The sequence below is a fragment of the Strix aluco genome, chromosome 13, assembly GCF_031877795.1.
Source record: "Strix aluco isolate bStrAlu1 chromosome 13, bStrAlu1.hap1, whole genome shotgun sequence".
NCBI classification, from domain to species: domain Eukaryota; kingdom Metazoa; phylum Chordata; class Aves; order Strigiformes; family Strigidae; genus Strix; species Strix aluco.
Genome location: NC_133943.1, coordinates 2,113,806 through 2,137,723, shown reverse-complemented (window position 1 = coordinate 2,137,723; position 23,918 = coordinate 2,113,806). Strand labels below are relative to the sequence as shown.

General features: G+C 49.1%; 1 protein-coding gene across 1 annotated transcript in view; it reads left to right on the top strand.

Annotated features, from left to right (window-relative positions):
• PDLIM4 (PDZ and LIM domain 4) overlaps positions 1-23,918 on the top strand; it is a 53,447-nt gene extending 29,529 nt beyond the window's left edge. Inside the window, exons 4-7 of the mRNA XM_074838728.1 lie at positions 13,296-13,474; positions 15,796-15,953; positions 20,079-20,199; positions 21,145-23,918. Of these exons, the coding sequence (XP_074694829.1) occupies positions 13,296-13,474; positions 15,796-15,953; positions 20,079-20,199; positions 21,145-21,349 (663 nt within the window). The 3' untranslated portion in view covers positions 21,350-23,918. The remainder of the gene's footprint in view (positions 1-13,295; positions 13,475-15,795; positions 15,954-20,078; positions 20,200-21,144) is intronic.

Here is a 23,918-nt window from a genome sequence, read left to right as displayed (position 1 = left end):
CAGCTGGCAGAGCGGCACCCGTGTCCCTCTCAGGAGGAGGGATGGGGACGGTGGGTCGGTGCTCCTGGTCCCCCTTGGCTGGGTCCTCTCTCGTGCTGTGCCCCGTGAGCAGCAGCTTTCCGAGCCCGACCGTGCGACTGAGGGCTGAGCTCTGAGCTGTGGGGAAGAGCTGGTCCTTCTGTAGTGTCAGGGGAGTTGTACAGGAAGGATGAGAAGGCTGTTTCTTCTCATCACTCTCTTTTTTTTTTTAATATAATGTGTTATTTTGTGCTCGACACCAAATTCTCAGTCCGTAGAGATTCATGTTAATTTGCTGTGACTAAATCAGGTGCAAGGCATGAAGCTTGCCATGTGAAAACACCAGCCAGGATGGGGTAAAGAGGAGGAACTGGAGCAAACTTACATCTACCGTAGCTGTTCAAGCAGCCTGAACCAGGCAGTGCAAGAAACCCAACGCTACGTGTAAGCCAGGCCAACACATGGCACAAAAGTACCCAGATTTGCTTTGATAAAAGTACTGTTGTCAGATGGGCTCCGGTCTGTGTGGTTGAGGGACTGGAACATGCTGAAGAGGCGGTGCTGGGTGGCAGGACACGGGTGACCCTGCTTTTCTGGTGCCTGATTTGAAGACCAGCTTCTTCCTTCTACACGTCCTCTGCAGCATCACCCCCATGAGCTTTGTGTGCCTGCCCCCACCTCAGAAATAGCCACCTCGTAATAGTATCAGTCTATTATTCTGCTGCTCACGCTTGCTCCTGATTAAAAAAAACTAAAGAAAATTATCTGTGGGCTTCAGGTGTGAGTCTGAGCCTCTGGTGTCCCAGCTCTGGGCACAGCAGTGGTGTCCCACAGCGGAGCAGGGAGGGAGGGTTGGTGCTAACTCGTGCCTTAGCTCTGATTTTAGCAGCTTTAAAAATGTCTTAAATATTCTCATATTTATTTTTTGGTCTCAGTAGATTATTGTTACTGTTTTTTATTAAGGATGAATGACTCCTCATTTGATTAATTGGCGCCAAGTATTGCTTTAAGTTCTCAGTGGGTTGGTGTCGTGCAGGAAATTTCCATGTATATCTTTGCAAAAGCATGGCGTAGGCCATACTTATTTCTGTGAATCGGGGGTTAAAGCCTCCTTGCTGAAGAGGTGGAATTTCCTTTCTCAAGGTGATCGACCTTCCTTCCTCCCCTGGGGATGGGCCGTGGCTGCTCCTGGGAAAGCTCTTGCCAGGACCCCTGGCCCTCGCGCGGGCATCGGCTGGTGCTCTCGGGGCAGGAGGAGGGGGAAAATGTCTGCCTTGTACTTTTGGGAAAACAAAGGATGAGATAATGCCCTGGCACGAGACTGCGTTCCCGTCGCATGGGAACTCCCAGCATGTTGGTTGAGGACTGATTTAATAGCAGAAACATGCTGAATCCTGACGGCCGCTGCAAGCGGCGTCTGCCTTGAACTGCGAGTACTCGGGCAGCGTTTCACGCTCAAATATCAGGGGTTTATACCCCACCAAAATCTGCTGATCTAATTTACTGGGTGAAGAGGTTACACGCAAGTCGGTGTGCACTTGTGTTCATGTTTTTTTCCCTGTGATATCGTATTAAATCATCCAAAAGCAAAGGAATTCTCGCAGACCACTGTAACACGTCGAACTGTTGTAGCTGTAACCTTTTATGTGACGTCCTCGATATACCTCTTCTGTAAATCACCATCTTTAAGTGAGCTTCAATAATCCTCGTATATGAAGGAGGAAAAAAACAGTCTTAGGGTAAAGGGAAAAAAATTGAGAATGGAAACTTCAAAATGGTGTTTTCTTCTATCCGGGTAGCTTGTTCTCATCGAAGGTAAATAGGAGCTATACTGAAATAGTAACAACGTGGGGTGATTTAGGACAAAACAGAAAACGCCGTTGGCTAAAGCGTTAACAGAGGTATATACCATGTTATTTTACTTGATAACATCAGTTTCAGTGCTGGCTCTGTTAACGCAGGGAAGGAAACTGCCTGCTTGTGTATGCAGAAATAGCGAGTGTTTGTGTGGAAGCACACGTGGACTCCACAGTGTTCCTGTTCTTACCCATCGGGGAAGAATAACTTCTCCCATTTAATTTTTCCTTATTGCTCACTTCAGATGAATGAATTGCTCTTTGCAGTCACTTGTGTGACCTGCTGGGGTGAGAGCGTGCAGGGAGAGCAGTCCCCGAGTGGCTGGGTGCAGGGAGGGGGATGTTGAGTGCGGGGAGGGATGCTGGGGGGGTTGAGGAGGGATGCTGGGTGTGGGGGGGATGCTTGCTGTGATCCCCCCAGCTCCTTGCAGCCAGCCAAGGGGCACAGGGCATGCGGAGAGCCAGGGTCGGCCGGGCAGCAGCTGCCTCCCATCCCCTGGGAGGAGGGTTGGGGTGTCCCAGGGGCACTGGAGGGCTTGTTTGTTAGCAGGAAAGCCTGAGACACGTTTTTGACTCGAGCTGAGTTTATCTTCTTTATTAATGAGTAAAAGCAAAAAGTTGGGGCATTCCAAAATGAAAAAAAAAATATTAACTAATTGCTTTTGTTGTTTTCTTGTGTACCTTACCCTGGCTTTTACAGAAAGAGATGTTCAGATAAACCACGCTGATGAAGTAGGCATCTTTCGGTTTTAAGCGTGTAATATTTCTGTAAGTTGAAGCTTAGCTTCTTGCCAGTAATGCTTTTTTTTCTTTCGATTAGCTGCTGATAATAGCTGTGGAAAGAAAATCAGAAAGTATGATACAATAACACCTGAAAATGCAACAACTCCCGACTGGGAGTAGAGGAGAGAGACAGTAAGCTGAAAAGGATGAAATCAGGACACTGCTGTTAGTGTTAAGCTCACTGAGTTTGTTCTTTAAGCCAAACACCAGATGGTGACACAAGTGATTTAAGTGATTTCAGGTGGCACCGACATGGGAACAGGAGCACCTTCCCTAAGAGTGGGGGGAGCAGGCAGGAGGCTGGGGTGGACGCTTGTTGGGATGGTTTGGGGGTTTTTCCCCTCTATAGCAGACGTTGTTTTCTGTCGGTGGGGAGGTTGATCCAACACACACAGCACACGGGGCAGCCTGAGGCGGAGCACTGGCAGGAGCATCAGCCTGATGCCCACGCTGAGCAGTGCTCTCGTGCGCCCTGCCTGCCTGCTCCTGGGCTGGGAAGGTGACCCTGAGTGCTGGGAGCAGAGAAAAAATCCTTTTGAGGGTTTTTAGACTGTCGTTGAGCTTAGCTGTGGCTAGGTAGTCATCTGGCAGGAGGGCACTGCTGCTGCCGGAGAGAGGAGGAAACTTGAAGGTTCTTTTGCCTTTGTTATCCAGGGTTATTGTGTTGCAAAAGGACCTTGAGGTTTCACTGATGTTTCTTGTCTATTAATGGTCATTAGATTTTTCTGTATGGATGAAAGTTAACTACTACTTATAGGATACAGAGAAATTCTAGGTTTCTCACCTACTCTAATTTCTTCCAAAATTATTTATGAATATTAGTTCTGTTCACATGTGCAACTGAGCTAGTCTTAGGACCATGAGAGCTGGCAATACTCACACCTAGCCTGAGCCTTAACACACGTTTATGGTGTTGCTGCAACGCAGTAGTTACTCCCATGTCCAAATGTGTTTATGTTGGCTGTGCAGAAGGGCTTTGTCTGCAGAGCTTTGCCAGAAGGTGTTTTGAAAATGCAGCCGGTATATCCTGTGCCCTCCAGTTCAGCAGAGCCGATGATCCCCAGGTATCTTGCTTTTTTTATGAAAGTGTTAATAAAACCGATGCATTTGTACAAAGCCCTCCTCTGTCTGCTTATTAAACACCCCCTTGCACCCCTGATATTAAAAGCACGTCCTCTGCGCTGGAGCAGGCGAGATAAATGGAAACACATTTTAATCATTCTTGCCGGTCTTGGGTAACTTTTTTTTTCCATTGCTGCGGATTTTTAAGAGACCCCTGGGGAGCCAGGTAGCTTAAGGGATAAAGTCGTGGCATTGCAGCTCAAGTCCCTCTTGAGCTCTTTAAGTCACACAAGGGCTGTGGCTTCTCCTGGGGGGTGAAGCTGTTTGCCGGAGCCGCTGGGAGCCAGTAGCCATCAGACCCTCGCCGGTGGCCATCAGCGTGACTGCACCACAGTGGAAGGTGGTGCGGGGTCTGTGGAGTTAATTCCCATTGTGCGAGATTGTCCCTGGGTTAGATGTCTGCTGTCCTTGTGCTGCACGGTATGTAGTACAGAACATGTGCAAATATAGAGCTGAAATATTTTCCGAGCTTATCCTAAAACCACTTTTTTTTTTTTTAATATCATCTCATTTTACATCACAGAGCTGCTTCTCATGAGATCGCTCCTTCAGAAAGAGGTGGACATCCTCCTCCTGGAAATTAAGAAATTCCCAACCATCGTTTACAAATGGTTTAGAAACTTCCTTGTCATGTAGATACATTTCGGACGACTCTTGTCAGGGCTGCTCTAACTCTGTCAAAAGTGACGCATTATTTAAAGCAAGTAGGAAATGTTTAGCTTTCACCTCTCCAGTGCTGTCACTCTTGATCCAGCGTGCTCAGCAGGGTGAGCCGCAGCCCCAGCGGCTCTGCAGTGCCCAGGGTGAGGGCAGCGGGTGCTTTTGGTCAAGCCCCAGCTCCTGGAGTCATGGGATTATTCCTGAAAAACAAAGCCAGGCTGAAGTATGCAAAGGTATGTGTGTTATACCTGTGGAAAATATGTGTTATACCTGTGGAAATGGGGTTTTGTGGTTGGAAATTCGCACTGATGGGAGGTGGTGGGGCTGACCTCAGCATGCTCCCTGCCGTTGAGCAATTAAATAGAAAGCAATGGAGACTTTCATATAATGCTTTTGCTGTAGCTTGCAGGGGTTTCAGCAGCGTGTAATACAGAAATGAGCCTGACTGCTGGGTCTGAGACCACGAAGCTGAGCAAACCGTAGCAATGCTTGCAGGGGCTGCGCCTCTGCCCGCTGGGACACGACCCACAGGTGTTTTTCAGCACGTTCAAGACCCAGCACGAGGCTGTGGGGCTCACTTTGAGCCCCTGTCCTGAGATCTCGTCTGCTGTGCGCTCACAGCCGTGCCTTCTCAGGGTACAAACCGTCCTGAGGACGCGGGCGGGCTGGGGCTCGGCCAGGCTCCAGCTTGAGTCATGTTTCACGTGAACGTTGTCTGGGGCCTTTTAACTAAAAGACCATCTGATGTTAAGGGTTTGGTCTCTTACTTAGAGAGATCTGAAAAACGAATTTGGTGTTTAGCTGATGCCTGTGAAAGGAGTGTAGTAAGAAGGACGTGATGGATAAAGCTTTTCTTCAGACCGTGGTATACGCTGGAAGAGGAACTTGGCAGACTATTTGAAATCCATCTCATAAAATAACCCACACACTCTGTTCATCCAGCTTCAGCAAACTACACCTGATATTTTTTCTTATCTGATAATCTTCTGAGCTGAGCTAAGTAGTAGGATTGTACTTACTGGAGCTTTTTAAAGGTAGATTGAACCCTGCTTAATCTGGAAAACGACCATCTCAATAGGACATCTGTACTGTGCTCATAGGGAAATGTCTGTTAAAATGTGTGTAGCTTTCAAACTTTATCCTTTTCCCTCAGCTTTGGGGGCAGTCTTTGACATAAGGGTTCGCCATGGGACTTCTTTCGAGGCAGTGAGCTGGAGAACTGATCCTGCCCCGGCGTAAATCTGTTATTTGCATTCAAATGAAAACAGTGCCGTCAGTGCCATGCACCTCCTCTGTGGGGTAATAACAAGATTTCCATTTCTAGGACTTTTGAACCAGTTTATCAGAGACAAAGCACTGTCTTTGTTGAAAAGCTGAGGGCAGGGAGAGAAAGGGATCATTCTATTGCAATTGTCTTCTGCGCAGAGGCTGAATTTCAGCCTTGAGGGTGTCGGGGTATGCTAGGATATATCTTCAGGCTTAATTGCATGTCACATTTGCATGAAAGAGGATTTGCAGCAATGAAGGCAGTAGAATTTTGCCCACAAAAAAGCCCTTTGCCAGGAGAAGTCAGAGTCAGGTCATTGATGTCCCACTGAACCCCTTGGGTCAGAAGAAGAGGCAGCCACAGGCTGAAATTGCAGCTTTGCTTTAAAAAAATCCTCGCCCGTCTCCCATCCTTTCCTCCTGCTGCCAGGTCTGAGCGAGTCCCGTTTTGCCCTGGGCAGCCAGCAGTGCCCACTGGAGAAGCCAGAGAGCCCCTCACCATGCTGTCTGGGTGCCTTGGACAGCAGGTACGGTGGGGACAGGTCCCACACTGCTGCTCAGCCTTGCAGGAACCGTGATGGGTTTGCTCTGAGTGACCTTCCTTTGGGTGTAACTGAGGCAGATGGTCTCCTAATAATAATAGCGACGTACAAACGTTAGCCTGGTTCTGCAGGAAGGTACTTCTGCCCTCTTCTCTTCCATGGTAGGCAGTGAGGGGCCGATGCCAGGGACACATCTTTTAGCCATATATTGCAGAGGCAGTTGGAGAAATGCTGGCGGGGTCTCTGCAGAGCACAGCTGGGCTCCATTACCCGAGCTCGGAGCGAGGGAGGGAGCAGTCAAACGCTGGTGAGGAGCTGGAGGGCTCGGCTCCTCCTGCCGCTGCTTCAGGATGGACACAAGTGACCAAGCGTGGTCACAAGAGGTACCTCTTCCAGGCAACCCCATGGCTAAGGGATGCTTTGACCTGCTGGTGCACAAATAGCAATGCTTGTGTCTCTAATTCAGCATTTTGGCAGCAAACGAATAGCTGACACTGATTGATCGTGTTCTGGTTTTAGGAAGAGTGGGTCTGAAGTACATCAAACTGAAAACTGCTTTCAGCTGAGCCAAGCTGTTAATGACCTTCAGCTCTGCTTAAGTCTGGTGCAGCACGTGTTTATAACAGAGAGCAGAACTGGCTCCCCTGGGCTTAGGAAAATAAACATCTTGCTGGCGATCCCTGCAGCGGCCGGGCGCCTGCGCCGGTGGGAACTGGAGCTGCTGCTGGTCCTGTCCCTGCAGATCTTCTCCCACCACTGCAGAGTTGGGCTCCAGGATGGATTTGGGACTCGGAGGTGTAATTTCAGAGGTGTGCTTGGCTCTGCAGCTGGGGGGTTTGCTCCCAAGGAAGGTTTCTCAGATATGCCAAAGCTACCATTGCTCAAAGCCCTCCCAAACCAGGCCATGGGTGTAGGTGCTTGCATGGAGGTTGTAGGAGCCAACATTGGCCTCTCAAATTAGCAGTCTTCAGTTTTAATCTTTGTCTGATAGTCTGGAAAATGAGATGGATTATTTTGTTTGTACTTCTGGACTTTTAAGGGTCTAATTTAAAACACTGTGAAGTGAATGAACTTTAAATGCTTTGGATCAGAACATGAAGTCTGATGTTCTCTAAAGCTGTGTCTAAAACCTGTGGTCTCTAGAGCTAAAGACTTGTAGTTGAAAAGGCTGGAAGGACAAATAGGGCATTCTGCAAAATGACCAAAAAAAAAAAATCTTTTTTTTTTTTTCTTAAGAATAAGAAAACTTGAGGCATCAAAGCGGTCAAACTTTAGGAAGGTAAGGTTGGATGTATTTTACCAAACTGTATCAGAATACAAATGTGAGTTCCCAAAACTCTTAAGAAATCGTGTCTCATATGGCGTGTTCTCTGAGTGCGAAGGGCAGTTAACTCCTGCAGCTCTGCCAAGTGCAGCCCTGAAGAGCACGGCTGAGGTTGGCTGGTACCACGAGCAGCCGAGGCAACGAGCACGGGGGACTTCTGCTTGCCAAGAGGTGGGCTTAGGTTTAAATCTGCGAGTTAAACTCTTCCCAGCTTTGGATCCCAACATTATTCCTGTTAGACAGCTGAAACTGCATGCTCACCTTGATGTATTTTAAAAATCTGAAGAGATTTATGCTTTCTGTTGGCTCTACAAAAGGTGGTTTCAAAATATGATAAACTTTATGAAAGAGTTGGGGCCAGAGACTGACTTTCAAACCTTTTGAAAAATCCTGATCAGCCACATGTTTTCCTGCTTGTGGGAAAACTTATTTCATCAGTGATTAGCTTGGTAGGAGTATTTAATTTTTGAGTTTTCTGTCCTATTATAGGTTGACTAAAAACCCTGAGGGACAAAAGTGTCTCAATTCAGCTACTCCAGCAGAGTCAGGGGCACAACTGCAAGGAGCAGGCAAAGCCTCTCTTCGTATTCGTTACCTAGAGTATACTTTAGCTCTGCGGGGTGAAGCCACAGAGTATTTCTGTTGAAACCTTCAACTTGCTTCTTTTAATGTCCCTTATATATTTCCTGAAATTGGAAACGATACGTCCTGGGAAAAGCGTTTAAGCTTCATTACTTTGCTGGCTGTGCTCATTGCTCCACTGGCTGTGTCCGGGCATCACGCTGCAGCTAAACGAAATACCTTCAGCTGATACAGGGGACAAACGATTTGCTAATCGGCAGGCATGGAACAGAGGGACTTGCTAGAAATGGAATAAGTGCTTGTAGAAGCAGGAAGGAAAAAAACCTTTCTATATTTCTGTCTCTTTGAGGAATTCCCAGGATTAAATCCTTCATTCAGCATCTTTCCCTTAAATATAAAAGGAAATCCCATGTTTTAAGAACACTGTGTTTCTTCCAGCACAGAATTCCCCTTTGGAGGAGCTGCTGGGATGGGTGCTGTGCCGGGGCGTGCTGCCCCTTGCAGAAGCACCCGCTGGGTTCAAGGGCCACCAGCTCCTGAGTAGCTCAGCTGAGCCCCTTTTCTCCCTCTTAAATTTTTTTTTTTTTTTCTGATGAATGCCAGAATAATTTACCTGTTGTTGGTGTTGTCAGGATGGTTTTTGTTTCATGCTTTATTTTCTAAGGGTCTTGAGAGATTTTGTTTGGTTTTCAGTGTAATAGTATGTTTTTACAATAATCAAAGTGGCATCAGTCTCCTGTTAGTAGAGTCTCATTCTAAGCACCAGCCTTAACTCTCAGCATATCTACGTGAGCAGAAGCTTCTTGTGGGTGGTGCAGAGCCGGGCGGGCGTGCTCAGCGTGGCCCGAGGCTGGCAGGGTCACTGTCTGCAAACACTCCTTTATGCCAACGGCTGTTGCAGGTTTTCATTAAGGAAATCAAAGACCTGTTCCTGTTTCCAGCAAAGATGCAGACCCGATATATCAGTCCTGTTTGGGGTAGAACAGCCTCTTTCTTTTCCAGATTTCCTCATGCATGTATCATTAACTTTTTTCCCCTATGAGATTTATAGACACATTCATAAACATGTTTCAGCTGATTAGGGTATGGGCTGTTTGCTTCAGAAAATCATTCTTTTTGTGCTCTCAATGCTGCGTTGTGGGGTGGGGACAAGAGCCAGGCATCCAAAAACCAGTTAAATTTCTCTTTTCTCCTATCTTAATAAATGGTGGCACCCGAGAATGTGCTTGAGACTCTATACAGGGAGCTACAGCTCAATGCAAGTAAAATTGATGTTATCTGGCTGTTGGTGACCAAGGGTCAGTGGAAGGAGATGCAGTAGCCCAGACACAATAGCCAACCCACGGCCCCTCTCTGGTGCTTTTGGATGCTCATGGTGGTGGCAGCTCAGCCACGTTACAAAGCCATGGGTGACCCAGCAGCATCCATGGGGATCAACAGGCTCCTCCTGATGGACACCGGAGCGCTCCCGCTGCCCTAACACCTCCCAGACCAAGGCCACAGAGATGAAGCAATGGGCACCCCAGGGCATCCTTGGGCAAGGCGCTGCGTGCTGCCAGCGCGGCTCCTTCCGCAGCTCCGTATAGACGGGCTGCCCCAGCTTCCTGCACCTCTGCCAAGAGAAACTCACCCATACACCGTGTCACGAAGTAGTTCCTCAGGATATAAATACTGTCTCAGTAAGGGCAGCCCTGCCCTGTGCTTGATAAGGCACAGACTGTGTTCGTGTGGCACTGATAAATGCATCTTGAGGAGGAGGTGTTTTGACGAGGCTGTGCATGGGGTGGCCGAGGCAGGTGGTTGCTGCGGGGCATCTCTTTTCTTTTCTGTAGGTTGTTCTCCTCCAAATAATCCCTTTTCCTCTGCTCATCCCTTCCCCTGGTGGGAAGGGACAGGCTGGGGGTCTCCAGCAAGGTGGGGATCAGAGGTTGGTCTTGGCCGGGCACGGGCCGAAGGCGCTCGCTGCACGTCATGCTGCATCGGTGCCGCAGCCACACACAAACCCACCCCAAAACCCACCAGCTCCCTGGGACTGGGACTTCAAACAGCTCCTTTCCAGCTCTGCCTCGCGTTTATCAGGTGTGGGATGGCTCTGTGAATGCTGTTTGCCAGGAGTGGGGAGGCCAGGGCTCCAGGAGCTCCAAATGCTTCATGTCAGGAGGTTGGTTACGTTTCATAACTGATGGTCCTTGAAGGCAAGCGTGAGAAAACATATCATGAGTTTCTGTTTCGTAGGCTAAAAGAGTTCTCAGTGAAACTTCGCAGGCCAGCTCTTAGGAAGGGTTTGTAAACCCTCTTCATTTAAAGGAGGCCATAAAAAGCAGGAAGAAAAGCCAGCAGAGAAAAAAAGCAAATGAGATCCCAAAGGGGGGAAATTTTTTCCGATCTTGAATTTGAGAACTGGAAAGAAATCCATCTGGTTCTAGGTTTCTGAGAACGAATGCATGAGTGTTTTGCACAATGTGGAGCCTTGCAGAGGTCTCCCAGCCTTTGAGGTGAGAAAAAGGAGACTGAGCTCTGTCGCAGGAGCAGCTGTTTGTTCCCGAAACAGGCAAATTGCATGGCAGAGAAATGGAGAGCAATGAGGAAGGCGAAGACTGGTGTGCTCTCAGAGGGATAAACACTTTGTGTGCTTCCCACAAAGCCGTTAACTGTCCCTGACACAAAGCACAGCTTTCCAAAGCCTGCAAAGATCTTGGTAGAAAAGGCTGAGGGACATCCATTGCTTCTTCTCCGTGGTCTGGGAGGTGTTAGGGCAGTGGGAGCGCTCCAATGTCTTCAGGAGGAGCCTGTTGATCCCTATGGATGCTGCTGGGTCACCTGTGGCTTTATAACATGGCTGAGCTGCCACCACCGTGAGCATCCTCCTCCTGCAGGGGCAAGGAGCTGGTGGCAACCGGGGACGCCGAGCAGCTCAGCAGTGCAGGGAGGGCTCTGAAATGCCCCGTTTCCATCACGGGCCTTTCATGCCTTCTGGAGAGTGCCCAAGCACTAAATTTTAGCTTTATAACAACATTTGTTCTCAATGTACAAATTGCTGAGCTTAACGGGGACGAATGGGCAACACTTTACAAGCTACCTTGGATTAAAGCAAGTCCATGGAGATGATGCTCTCCTGGCCCTTTGATGGAGGAGGTTTTCATTCCAGGAAATGGCCAGCGCCGTGCTCCCCGGCGAAGGGTCTGGGTGTCCCTGGTGTGAGGAGCCCGTGGGGCCAGAGGGGAGCAGAGGATCCTGCCCTCTCGGCAGACAGAGCTCCAGCTGCCACTTCCCTCGGACCGAGTGTGCATCTGGGCCCCGGTGCACAGACAATTAACCATAATGGCTTTTTAAAAGCATAACTCTGTAGCTCGCAATGGCCTGCCAGCCACCATGGGCCGCTGCTTTCTTCCCCGAAATGTTTATGATCCTTCTTTTCCTCTCTGTGTCACGGTTGAAAGTGTTTTCTTTATTTCCCTTGAAATAATAATGTCAATCTGGGAATTGGAAACCCATAGCCTGGTTGTACTTTTTTTAAAGAGTATAAATTGAGGGAACAGTTAAAATTATATTATTCCTGGCAGCAAAATTCCTTTTTTAATAGATAATTTGAAGTTATTACGTTGGAAGCAGTTTTCCCCACGTGTGTGTGCATGCACAGTGTGGAAGGAGCAGTGCCGAGAGGGCTCGGGTGGCTGCCGAGGCTTTGGAGGGGGTGGAAGCGCCGGGAGCTTGCTGGAGTCTGCAGTTTTTCAGCTGGTGGCAGAAAAAAACTCAGAGGCACCATTTTGCAGTTCTTAATTAAGCCCGGTTTTTCTCAATGGGAGTTTTGCCTTAGGAAAAACTGAAGTATTGGACTTTTTCTAGCAGGATCTGTTTTTTATTTCTCTTAGCTGTTCATTTTTACAAGACTTGGGAGCACCAGTATTTTCTGCTATGCCCCAGTGATAGACATTTGTTTCCAATTAGTATTTATTGGATTATTTTAGTCAGAAGTAAGCTTTGTATTAGAGCCCTGCAATATGTACTTTGTTATTTGTTCACAGGACGGTGTTTTCTTTTTCTGCTTGGTTTTGCATCAGCTTCAGTCTACTGAAAAGCTGGTGCAAGGCAGCATCACTGGGGATCTGCCCTGAAACAAATTAAACCCAATTAAACAGATTACAGCCTCTCATACCAGCATCTATTCCTTCCGTCAGTACAGGCGTGTTTCTGACTCGCGTGGCTGGAAACAGCAGCAGCCGGCGTGTGTCCTTAGGCTGTGTCCAGCTTTCTGCTGCTTTTCCCCATAGCTGGAATCGGCCCCTCTCTGGGCTGCTGGTTGCTCCCTAGGCTGAGCTTTAGTGGGTAAAGCCTGGCTCAGGTGGCTCGTGGCAAGATTAGCAAAAGGTACTGTTGGCTTTATGGGTGTGTGCGGGGCTGGCTAACAAAGCTTTGGAAAAACACATAGGTAATGTTTTATGTAGGTAAAATAATATGGAAAACTTGTGTTTTAATGGCATCCGAGTTCCTGACTTGAGGTCATATGACAAAAGAATTTCCGTAGTTTGCCTTGGGAATTGAATGAAAATATGAATACTAAGCTGAACCCTTGACCCATGCGTTTCTTACACTGTAAATGATCTTATTTTGGGAGAAAACCTCCCGAAACAAACACGGATTTTTGGGGACAAGGGTAGCTGCAAGTAAGTGGAAATACCAGGATTGGCCCCGTGGGTTCAGGTCTTGCCCAGCCTGTGCCGGGTAGCTGCAGAGCTTGGGTTTTATCGTGTTTTGCTAATGTAAATCAGGAGTGATTGCCCCGAAGTCAGGAGAGTGATAAGTGCTCTTGGAGTGATGTAACGTGAAACGAGAAGCAGACTTTCTTTTGCGGAAATAACAAATATGCTTTTACAGGAGAGTAAGTGCAGAATACTTGGCAGTGGCTCACTGTGGAGAAACAGGCAAGTTCATTTGGTCGGAGACCAAGGAAAGCTGCATAGATTCAGCAAGATTTAACTGCAGGTCAAGCCTGAGTTTTTCTTTTCCTGCTGCATATCTCTGTTTTCCACAGCACGTATAAAATATTATTACTGCAAACTGCACGTCCCAACGCAGCCTCTCTGTGTGTATCACGCTAAGAACTATAAATCTCAGCTTTTTCTGCTTTTTCTTCTCTTCCAGGACAACGAGCCTGCCCAAAGCAGGAGGCCGATGCCCCCCGGGACTGGTGGCAGCCCCATGGAGAACAAGCAGATGCTGAACGTGCAGCATCACCACCCGACCCGGCTCTACGCCAACAGCGGCTCCGAGCCGGCTCTGCCAGGCCAGCTGAGCGGGCTCCACATCACTCCTGCCCAGAGGTAGGACAAGAGCACGGCCCACGCTCTGCATCCCACCAGTGTTCCTGCAAACTCAGTTTCAGGGGTGTGCGTTGAGGCTGCGGTGCTCCCAGAGCTCCGGAGATGCTGGGTTCAGCTCCTGCTCCGTTAGCTGAGTGTAGGTGGGAGACAAAAAAAAACCCACACCCAACAGAACAAAAAAAAAGGGGGTTTGGAGGTGCCAAGTTCTGAACAAAATGGCCACATGTATGTAGGTAGCAACTGCAACACTGAATTTAAGCTTGTGATGCTGAAGTAACGTTCAACTCATTACCTTGGAGATGGGTAAAGGCGCTGGTTTTCCAGATCTACATAAGATCCTTCTGTTGCTGATGGGGGTGGGTAGATGAGTGGCATCAGATCCAGTCCCCCGGCTGGGATTAACACCAGGGAGTCTCACAGACGTTAGTATCATGGTTTTTCAAAGTATATTTTCAAGGCAGGGTGGAAGGGGTTTATCCTCCTAGGAGTGGGGATCACACTCCCACAGACCCCAGAGCAAATGCTTGGCCTGGGACCTGGAGGTATCCGCAGAGAAAATTAACCCCGGTAAACTTGGGATGTTTATAAGTGTAAGATCTGCTCAGTGCAGCTGTCCAGGAGGCTGGGAAATAAATAATGCTTGTAGGAAAGAAAAAGCTTTTGTGTAGCCAAGAGCACTTTGGGTGGATAACTCGGACTTTGAGACAGGCCAGGTTGTGGGCTGTGATGCTTTCACATGGCTCATGCTGCTGATGATTTATGCTCCTCCAGACTGGCAAAATATTCTGCAAGAAAGAAATGTCTGTATCAAATACAAAGAGCAAAGAGAGTTTCTTTTCAGCTTGGGAACCCTGTGCCTGCATGAATTCATATTTCAGTGACGCTGTGAGCCAGCTTATTCCCTGTGCTGCTCCAGGAAAGTTAATGAAGTTGGAAAGAAGAGAACCACACAAAAAATACAGAGAACAAAATCTGATGTTATCAGTGTGTGAGCCAAAAACCAGATTAGGTTGGGTGTTTGAGTAGAATTGTGTCAGAAGTGCATTCTCTTTGAATTTGTGTTTGATCAGGCTGCCCTGGTCAAAACCTGCCCTTTTTCACTGAAAATGTGTGAACTGATGTAGGAGAGGGCTGTAGCAGGGCAGATGGGAACTCGGGGCACGTGGGGAGGGAGTCACAGGGACTGGTCCTCTCCTGTGGCAGCGGCACCTCTGCCCCTCGACTCGAGAGGCTGGTCACTCCTGGAAAACAGAGCTTCGGCTTTTCTTTGAAAGTTAATTTTGTCTGGCGCTTTTTTTTTTCTTTGTTTGTTTGAAAGTGAATTTTATTTCTTTTTGTTGTTGTGGGTTTGTTTTGTTGTTTTTTTAAGTGGGCATGAATATAATGTTGGTGGAAAAAATGAGTCAGATGATGACTAAAATGTGTTAAGCTGTCTGATGGGGTTCAGGGCTCTTGCTGTTTTATTGGTTTTATAATGACCTTGATGACCTTCTTAAAAAGGAAAAGGAGCCCCTTCCCCGAAGCTGTGCTGTGCTTTGGGGCTGCAGCAAAGCACAACAGCACTTGAATTTGTCTCTACTCAGCAGGACACTTACACATGTGCCCAAATATTTTTGATCCCAAACGACACTTTTCATGTTTTGATGTCTCAAATGAACTGGAATTAACAGTTTAAATTACTATTTGATGCCTGTTGTACCCCAATCACACCGCATACACTCAAGGAGCAGCTTTGGGTCTGGGGCTGAAGGTTGCGGGGGGGGGTATGGGACTGCTCTCCTGTCCTGACCGTGGTGCTGAGCAGCCCCCGGGGGTGGTTTTCTCATTTAAGCTGTGGGCTGTGTCTGGCAAATGAATCTTTTAACGCTGTCGCTTACAGAAACACTAACTCAGAAGAGGCGCCTGCGGATGGTGAGGGGATTTGCTGTCATGCCTGTGCCTGGCAGCAGCACCCCCTCTCCCCAGCGGTACCAGGGGTGGGTGGCTCCCCTGGCCCTACATAATTAATTTACCACTTTTTTTTTTGATAAATTCCATGTGTGGCAGAGCAATTTACAGTGCTTGTAGGCAGCTGCCCTCTTTCCTGAAGGCAAATGGTAACTGGGCCAGCCCTGGCTGTGTTGCTCAATCAGAGCAAGTTTAACTTCCCGGGTTCGGTGGCTGTTCCCGGGCCAGGCATACCTCCAGGCAGAGAAACGCATGGGAACAGAGACGTGTTGAATTGAATCCGTGGGAATGTGGAGGTTTCAGTACCTCCCTGATGAGCTGACAATTGCTGCTTATGTTTGACTTGAGCCTTTCTTGCTTTTTCTTTAAAACAGCCTGGACCCCTTGAAGTCTCTCCCACGGAACAGAAATGGGATTGATGTGGAGTCGGATGTCTACAAGATGCTTCAGGATTATGAGAAGCCCGTATCAGAGCCAAAGCAGTCTGGATCCTTCCGATACTTGCAGGGCATGTTGGAGGCTGGCGAGAATGGTAAGGAGGTTGGCACCCATGGCGTGTCCCAACGAGTCCCCTACGCGTCCCCATGCCCGGGGAGGAACCATTGTTTGGTCCCTCTGCACCCGCCACGTTGCTATTGCAGGCTTAGCCTCCTTCTCCTTCCCTTGCTGAGATCCAGAAGCTGGAGTAGCCTCTAAAGGACTCTAAAAGCTGATGGGGTTGGCAAACTCTTCCCCTCTGTCATTTCACCACACATCGCTTCGGTGCCGAGGTGGCTCAGCTCGACACGGGAGGGTCCGGGCACCCTGGGAGGGGGAACGCCCGGGGGGCAGGTTTCAATTCAGGGTTTCAGATTGAGCATCTGGGGGCTTACCAAATTTTGTGGCTGATTTGAGCGTCGTGTGAAAGTTGGATTTACAAACAGCTTCTGTGTGGCAGCTGTTTTCCTGAGGTGGTTTATGAAACGTAATGGCCTAAAGCAGTTGTGTGAGGTCACCGGTGGAGAACCGTAGGCCTGCTTAAATAAATGGCATTTGCATAAGGACGTGGGATGGTCCTCAGCAACGCAGGGATAGAGATCAGGAGCTCTTGGCTCACTTCTCAGCTCTGTCATGGCTTCCTGCCTGTGTCGTTAATGCGGGAAGGAGCCAGCTCTAAGCATTAAATAATAAGACCCCCAAACTATACATTTCAGCTTCTTTTTGTTTGTCTTTCAACCTTAAGTCCATCGGGGCTTTCATGTTCAAACTTTGAGGCTTCACTTTACAATCATTAGGGCAAGACTCTTCATTCTTCTTCCTTCCAAGAGCCTCATACTCCAATCATGTGAATCCAGGAACTTAGTTTTTATGGGAAAATACCAACTGCTGCAAATCTCATTATGAAGCTGTGAGAGGTAGCGAGTCAAGCTGTTGCGCTTCAGTTTCTGTGTATATAAAATGATGGAGAAGGATATTCTTTGACTAGAAGGATATTGCTTCTCGCTTCCCAAGAAGCAGCATGACTACGGGTAACATCTGAGCATCAAGAGTTTCTACCAGTTTTAGTTTTCTCAGTGGTACTTGGGCATGTCCGCAAAGCACGGGGTGGGACTGGCCTTGGCAGTACTGGGTGTAAATATTACAGCCCCTTCGAGGCTGGCAGGAAAACTGGTGTTAATTACAAGTTCCAGATGTACCTTCGGGTCCCTCACCAAGAGCAAGCACAAGCAGTTCCCCGGTGAGGTGCCTGCTGCTCCCCCAGGTCTCCTTGTTAGGAGGAAGCAACTAGGAAGTGACTGTGTTAATCCAATTAATAACGCTGCTGCCTTCCTGCTGTCTCTGTGTCAGGGAAAGGGAGAAAAATTGAAGCTTTTCTGGTTTTCTGCTGCCTCCCCTTGCATCCCACGGCCCTGGGGTGGCACAAACCCAGCGCTGGCCTTCAGGAGGAAGGGAGAAAGAAAAGGAGGGAGGAAGGGGAAGACAAAGGGGTGCCAGGACAATCCTGGATGTCTGCTCACTCTGACAGTGTCTTGGCACCAGCCCGGCGCTGGTGCAGCACAGCAGGTTTGGAGCCTGGGGCTGAGGTGATGCTGAGGGGTACCAGGCAGCGTGGTGGCAGGCTGGAGGTGTCACCTCCTGGGGCTCTGCCACCCACCCTTTCCCTCTCAGCTGTGCTGTGCAGGCAGAGGGGATGTGGGACTGTCTGCAGGCACGGTCTCACTCGTGCCTTGGTCATTACAATGCTATCAGTGTTTATTTCATAATGGATGAGAAATTACGTGAAAAGCATCTCTCCTGGCATAAAGCTCTGTGATGCTTCAGCACGGTTTAAATCCCCGGGAGCGTTGTTTTACAGCTTCCACCCCTGCTCCTTTTTCCTTAAGCCTAAAATTACACATTTTGGCCCCTGAGCCTGCTGTGCGTTTTCCTTTTAAAGTCAAGATCTCCTCTGCTGAGGAGCTGCGTGTCTCAGATGACGACCTGTTTCATATGGAAGGTGTTTCTACTGGAAGCTGTATTTCCTTCAGTGTCGCCAGCCCCATCCCACACCCTTAAGGAGCAAAGCTTCGTGCTGAGGATCTGGTGGAGGCTGGAGGGATCGCTGTGGTTGCCTCCGTAGGTGCGGGAAGGATGAGCACTGCGGCCACACGTGGGGACGGCGATGGTTGTGGAGCTAAGGCATCCCACTGCCTTGCTGAGGACCATAAATTACAATGAGACTGTGGGCTGGTAAATAGAAGGAAATAATCCATCGTTTGGGAAGATGGGAAGCAACCCTCTCTGCAGGGCTTGTTTTGCTGTAAAATCTCTTCTCCCCCCTCCCTGCCGCCTTTAAGCAGCTTATCCAAGCGCTTTGTCTGAGAGACTGTGACAGCTTAACTGTTAAATGCTGGCAGAGGAGCGTGTCTAGTCCAAGCACGCCATATCTCACGCTGAGGGAAGCCAACAGCTTGAGCAGTTGTTTCTGTTTATTCCCAGCAAGGCAGCGGAAAGACTCGATGGGTGAACTTGGCTGGAGCCAGCCAAGTGCCTGGAGGAGCCCCGAAGTGGAGCAGCCCCTGTCCGCTCCTGGGCAGGCAGTCTCAGACATATCGAGGCTCTCAGCATCTCCAAACACCATGTTATATCTTGGAAAAGTGGGGTTTGGTGGGAAATTAGTCCCAAATTGGCTTGGCTAGAACCCTTGGCAGCGTTGGTCTCTGGATCAGAGCCACAGCTGGAGACGGGCTCTGCTGTGCGAGGGTGTCTGCGCATCCCCAGGGTAACCCCGGGGTGTTGGGCTCGGGCATGCTCCCTCCTCCCCAGCCGAGCCAGCGGGCACTCCCGAGATGTGCCGGAGGGGCGAGCGGGGGGTCTCTCCGTGGAAGGAAGCTCCCACATGGGATCAGTGAGCGACCGCTGGCCGTGACACACCAGTTCCAGGTACTAACAATTCACTTTAGGAAAGTTCCTGGAGTGTGGGGGGATCTTCAGAGCAAGATCCAAGTGGAAGTATCCAAAACGGGCGCAGTGTGTACAGACACCTGGGTCAGAACGAGCCTGGGCCCCTGCTGAGACCTCCTGGGCACCTCAGGCTTTCAGCACACGTTTAACATTGACCATGGGGCTGAAATACCCTGAAAGCTCAGGGAGCGGAGGAATTCCAGATGCTGAAGAATGGCTTGTTCATCCAAGAGCTCCTCTGCTGCGTTTCCAAACTCTGTCAACTGCTGGGCTGAAATACATCGTCCTTTTTCATGAGCTTTTCCTTTCTATAACCGTAGGCCATCACAGAGGAACCACAGATCAATATATACCCAAAAAACCAGACAGTTGTGAGCCGTGAAAAACCACACGGTGAATACTGGAAGCTTTGAAGTGTCCCAGTGGTTGGCAAGAAGCATGTCTGTATTGTCGAAAGTACAAAGGCAGGTGATAGATGACGTATAGGGAGGGGGGCTGCAACACCGAAAACTTTGCCGTGATATTGTTCGTATGCACAGAATTTTCATTTCTTCCTTTCCTGTCTTTGGACCTTTATGAAAGGAGGCTTGGTGCCCCAGAAGAGCTTATCTTCTATCACAGCGTTTTATTTTAGATTATTTGAGATTAAATGAGTGTTCTAAGAAGAAAAATCCATGTAATTCTATTATTGTTTGTTTTAATTTGCCAAATTCTCCAAAAGGCTTTCATCTTTGTCTCCTTGACTAATAGTGGATCTACCAAGTGCACCTGAAATGTTGGTGTGATACAGCCTCTTCTTTCTGGAGCCTTTCTGAGATTTTTGCTGTTTATCTGTCTTAACTCACTAAATAGTATTTCAGCCAAATTCACCTCTCACCTCTAGATTAAGGCTGCTTTGCCTTTTGACAGGGTGTATGTACTGAGTTGGTGCTGTCACAGTACAGGGATAGATCGTCTGCTGATGCAGCCAAGGGCTTCTGCCACCGTCCGTGCTTCGTTAGGGTGAGCAGAGGGTCAGCACAGTGTCCTGCCGCCATCTGTGAACCTGAATGCCCTGTGATTTTTGAGATAGTTGGTCTCACTGTTTGCTTTTTACTTCCTTACAAGCAAGTTGCAGATTCTGTTGTGACATGCAGTGACTCTGATTTCTTAAGAAAAAAAAAATGAGGAAAAAAAAATAAAAAGTCTTGAAAGGACAAGTTCTCAATCTGTGTCTGTTTAAAATTCTTGGCAGGTGAAAAACTCGACAAACTGAGCAACCCCCGAAACATCAAGTCCCCGGTGTCAAAGCTCGGCGGCGCCATGTCCGGGCTGCAGATGCTCCCCGAGTGCACCCGCTGCGGGAACGGGATCGTGTGAGTGTCGCGTCTCACCGGAGCCTCCGGGTCGGTGGGGACGGGAACGCGGGGACGCGGCTGGGCCGGGTCCTGCCAGACATGTGGGTTTGAATTTCCAGCAGAATACCTTGCGTTTACAGCAGAATGCCTTGAATCCCTTCCTGGCTTTTGCTAACCGTATATAAACCTGGAATTGAGGAATACGGTTTGGATTGCCCCTTTTAAGGGAATCTTGCAGCAAAACGGGGATGATTCATGGGATGGTTTCTGCCCTGCTTATCATAGTAACTGCCCGGGGACTATGAATAGCACCGGCGGCGCTCACACTCTTTCGCTGCCTTACGGAGGGAGAAACGCGTCGAGGGTCAAGTAGAAACAGTCTGCGGATTATTTGTGTGTGTTTGTTTGAAGAGTTCCTCTCCGACGGATGGATGTTGAGTCTGATTTCAGAGAATGTGGGTGTTTTTTTGCTCCGTCGTGTTGTAATTTATGTTCTGTTGTAACTTACATTCTGCTCAAGCCAGATTTGCTGGCTGAGACTCTGCTCTGCAAACGCCTGTGACCATGTTGTCACTGGGGCTGGGAGCTGAAGGTCTTGGCTCCAAAAGCCGCGGTGCCTGTGTGTGCAGCGCCAGCCCTGCCAGAGCGCTCGGGGGATGCTGGCTCCCGACATTCAGATCCAGGCTGAGCGTAGATATTTAAGGCTCTGCTTTGCATCGAGCCGTGGAGCGGTGCTGCGGGGGGTAAGGACAAACGGGAACGGAGCATCCCTTCCCGCAGAAATACGGTGGAGCGGGGCGGCAGCGTTGGGTGGGCTGAGATGTTGGGATGGGAGCCCACAATAACACCCTTACGTGCCCCTACACGCTGCTTTCCTTATTCCATTTTACTCAAGGCAGCAGGAAAAGCTGTTTACACTCGTCGTTTCTCCATCTCACCCGAGCTCTCCCCATCTCTCACCAGGGGCACGATTGTCAAAGCTCGGGACAAGCTCTACCACCCCGAGTGCTTCATGTGCGACGACTGTGGCCTCAACCTGAAGCAGAGAGGGTATTTCTTCATCGAAGAGCAGCTGTACTGCGAGACACACGCGAAGGAGAGGGTTAAGCCCCCCGAGGGATATGACGTGGTGGCTGTTTATCCAAACGCTAAAGTTGAACTTGTCTAAACCCAGGCTGTGCTCTGGAGAGGTCGGGCGGCCGCGCGCCCACCCACGTCCTCCCCGCCGGCTGCGCAATGTGGCTGTAATCAACCCCGATTACCAAAGCCCAAGTTAAAATGCCTTTTCCTAGATAAAACCGTTTACACTTGGGATCTCCAGGGGATGGTGTTGAAAGCATATGAACAAGTTTTTCCCTTCTTTTTGACACTCTGCTTTTTGGGTTGCTGTGTTGGGTTATTAGTCTGTGCCATAACCGTATCCAAGATCTGTGTAAATACTGATTAATTCTCTACTCTGTTTCATATAAAACCAGTATTCCTTTTTTTTGCTCCCCTCTTCTGAAAAAGCGAGGAAGATGTTTTAAAAGCTCAAAGAAAATAAGGCACTTTAACAAAAGAAGCTAACTCCTTTATCCTGACCTTAATCTTCTGCCCTCCGGCTGCCCCAGTGATAAACCGACCCCCTGACGAGTCTGGGATGTGGTACTGGTGGGTCCCTGGCTCAGCCCCATCCCAGCAGATGTGCCAAGGAAGGACAGTTTCTTAAAACAGTATTTGCTGTGAAATTCCCTGGATCAGGGCACTGCAGTTTGAGGCTGACACGGACCAATCCGAGTTCCCTGAGAGATCTCCACACTGAGCGTGCGTCCAGGCTTTTTTATTCCTTCTTTCACTCTTAATTCAGTTGTTCTGTCACCCGATTGCCCGAGCACACCTTCAAAGGACACTGAAATAGCGCAGAGCCCACCTTGACTATGCCCCCCTCCTATGCTCCCACTTCTGTCCTTGCTTTGGCCGTTCTGACTCTTCCCCAATTTTTGCTATATTTTTGTAGTCTTTTATTTCTAGATCCCCAGACTGCTGCCATCCGGGTCTGCCTCCCAGCAAGGAGGTGGCAATAAAATCCCTCCAGGCACTTAGGAAGTAACCGGAGAGGCGGTGAGCCCCGAGTCCAGAGGGCAGTGGCTTTGGATTTATACCCGTGCCCCAAGGTTGCGCTTTCAGACCTGTCGTCCACTTTATCTGACGGGGAAAAGTTTTTGAGGATCTTGGGATGTTGCTTTGTTGGAGAAATGTTTTATTTGTGTTAGTGTTTGGAGGAGAGAGAGTTTAGTCACCCAGCTGCTGGGTGCCACTGCACGTGGTGGTAGGAGCTGTGTGTTTGGTACCACGAGGTTACTTCTGCTTTGTGACAGCCTCCTTCCTCCTCCTCACTTGAGAGAGGGAGGATGTGGGGGAGAAAAAGAAACGTCTGTGCTCGCTTCCCTTCTGTGGAAAAGGAAAATAGAGATGGGGCAATGGCCAAAGCACTTCTGGCTCTCCGTAACGGTGGTCTGAGAAATCTGGGACTGGAGGAGGGCTGGGAGCTGAGCGTGCAATTTCTTCCTACAGGTTCTGCACACCAGAAGGGAGTAAGGATTTTAGGGTGTTTCCGGGCTCCATCTAGACCTCTTCATGTGGTGCTTTATAGGGCTTGAAACTGCTCCTGCCTGGTGCCCGGCAGCCTCCCAGCAGGGCTGGGCTGCCCGAGCATATGTCCCAGCTGGGTACCACCTCGCAGCCACAGGGATGCTGGCCATGTGCCTTCCTGCCAGCACCAGAACATCCTCCTCCCCCTCCTTCTGCCATCAGGATTTTTAATTATTTAAAGTGCAAGAAACATGTGGAAATTTGTATCACAGCGCTGAGCCTCGTTTTTCTTGTATTTGCACAGCCTTGCTTGGTAGGTTGGACCATCTGAAGGGAAATACTTGGGACAACTGTGAATGAGGAGGGGACTAACGATAATCAGGTGGGAAGCGTTACTGCCCTTGTTTGCAGGCCTCTGCTTGGAGCTCGTTAGTTTGTCATTGTCAGAAACATTTGTTCTGAATTCCTCCATTAACCTCACATGTTGCTGGGCTGAGCTCCAGTGCCTGTAGCGTGAAAGTTCAGGCATCACCCAAACCCAGGACTGAATCCAGCTTGGCTGAGCAATGGAAAACTCACAACATGAATGGCCCAGGGGGCTTTTCCCATTTTCCACAGCAGATGGTCGTAGCTGCCACTCTCTGCAGCTCTTGTCTCCTGTCTTGTCCCCCCATGTCGACAGTTGTGTCCTGCAGCGATGCCAGGCGTCTGGCAGCCCTGGCACAGGGGACACCTTAGAAATTCATAAATTATTTCATTGCCCTTATTTTGAACACCTGAGCAGGCTGCTGGTGGGACATCCTTGGTGGTCTCACCCAGCTGCTGCACCAGTACAGCACTGGGAGTGCTGGGTATGAGGCTTTTCTTTTAATTCAAAATGAAATTCCCACAAATCAATTTTTCCTCGCAGTTGTTTCATGATACCCTTTTTTAGGAGTAATCAACTCATTTGATCCCCCCCATGGAGCTTGAAGCCGGAGCTGCCTCGCACAACCCCATCCCGGGGCACGTTGATTCCCGGGTTCAGGCCACCTTGTTCACGTTACGGGGTCTGTAGGAGCTGCGACAAGCGAGCCTCCCTGCCACAGGTAACGCTGCTTAACTCTGTAAAACGTGGGGAGGGCGCCGTTTATGAAATATAAAATAAAATTGTATTGTCAGTTTTA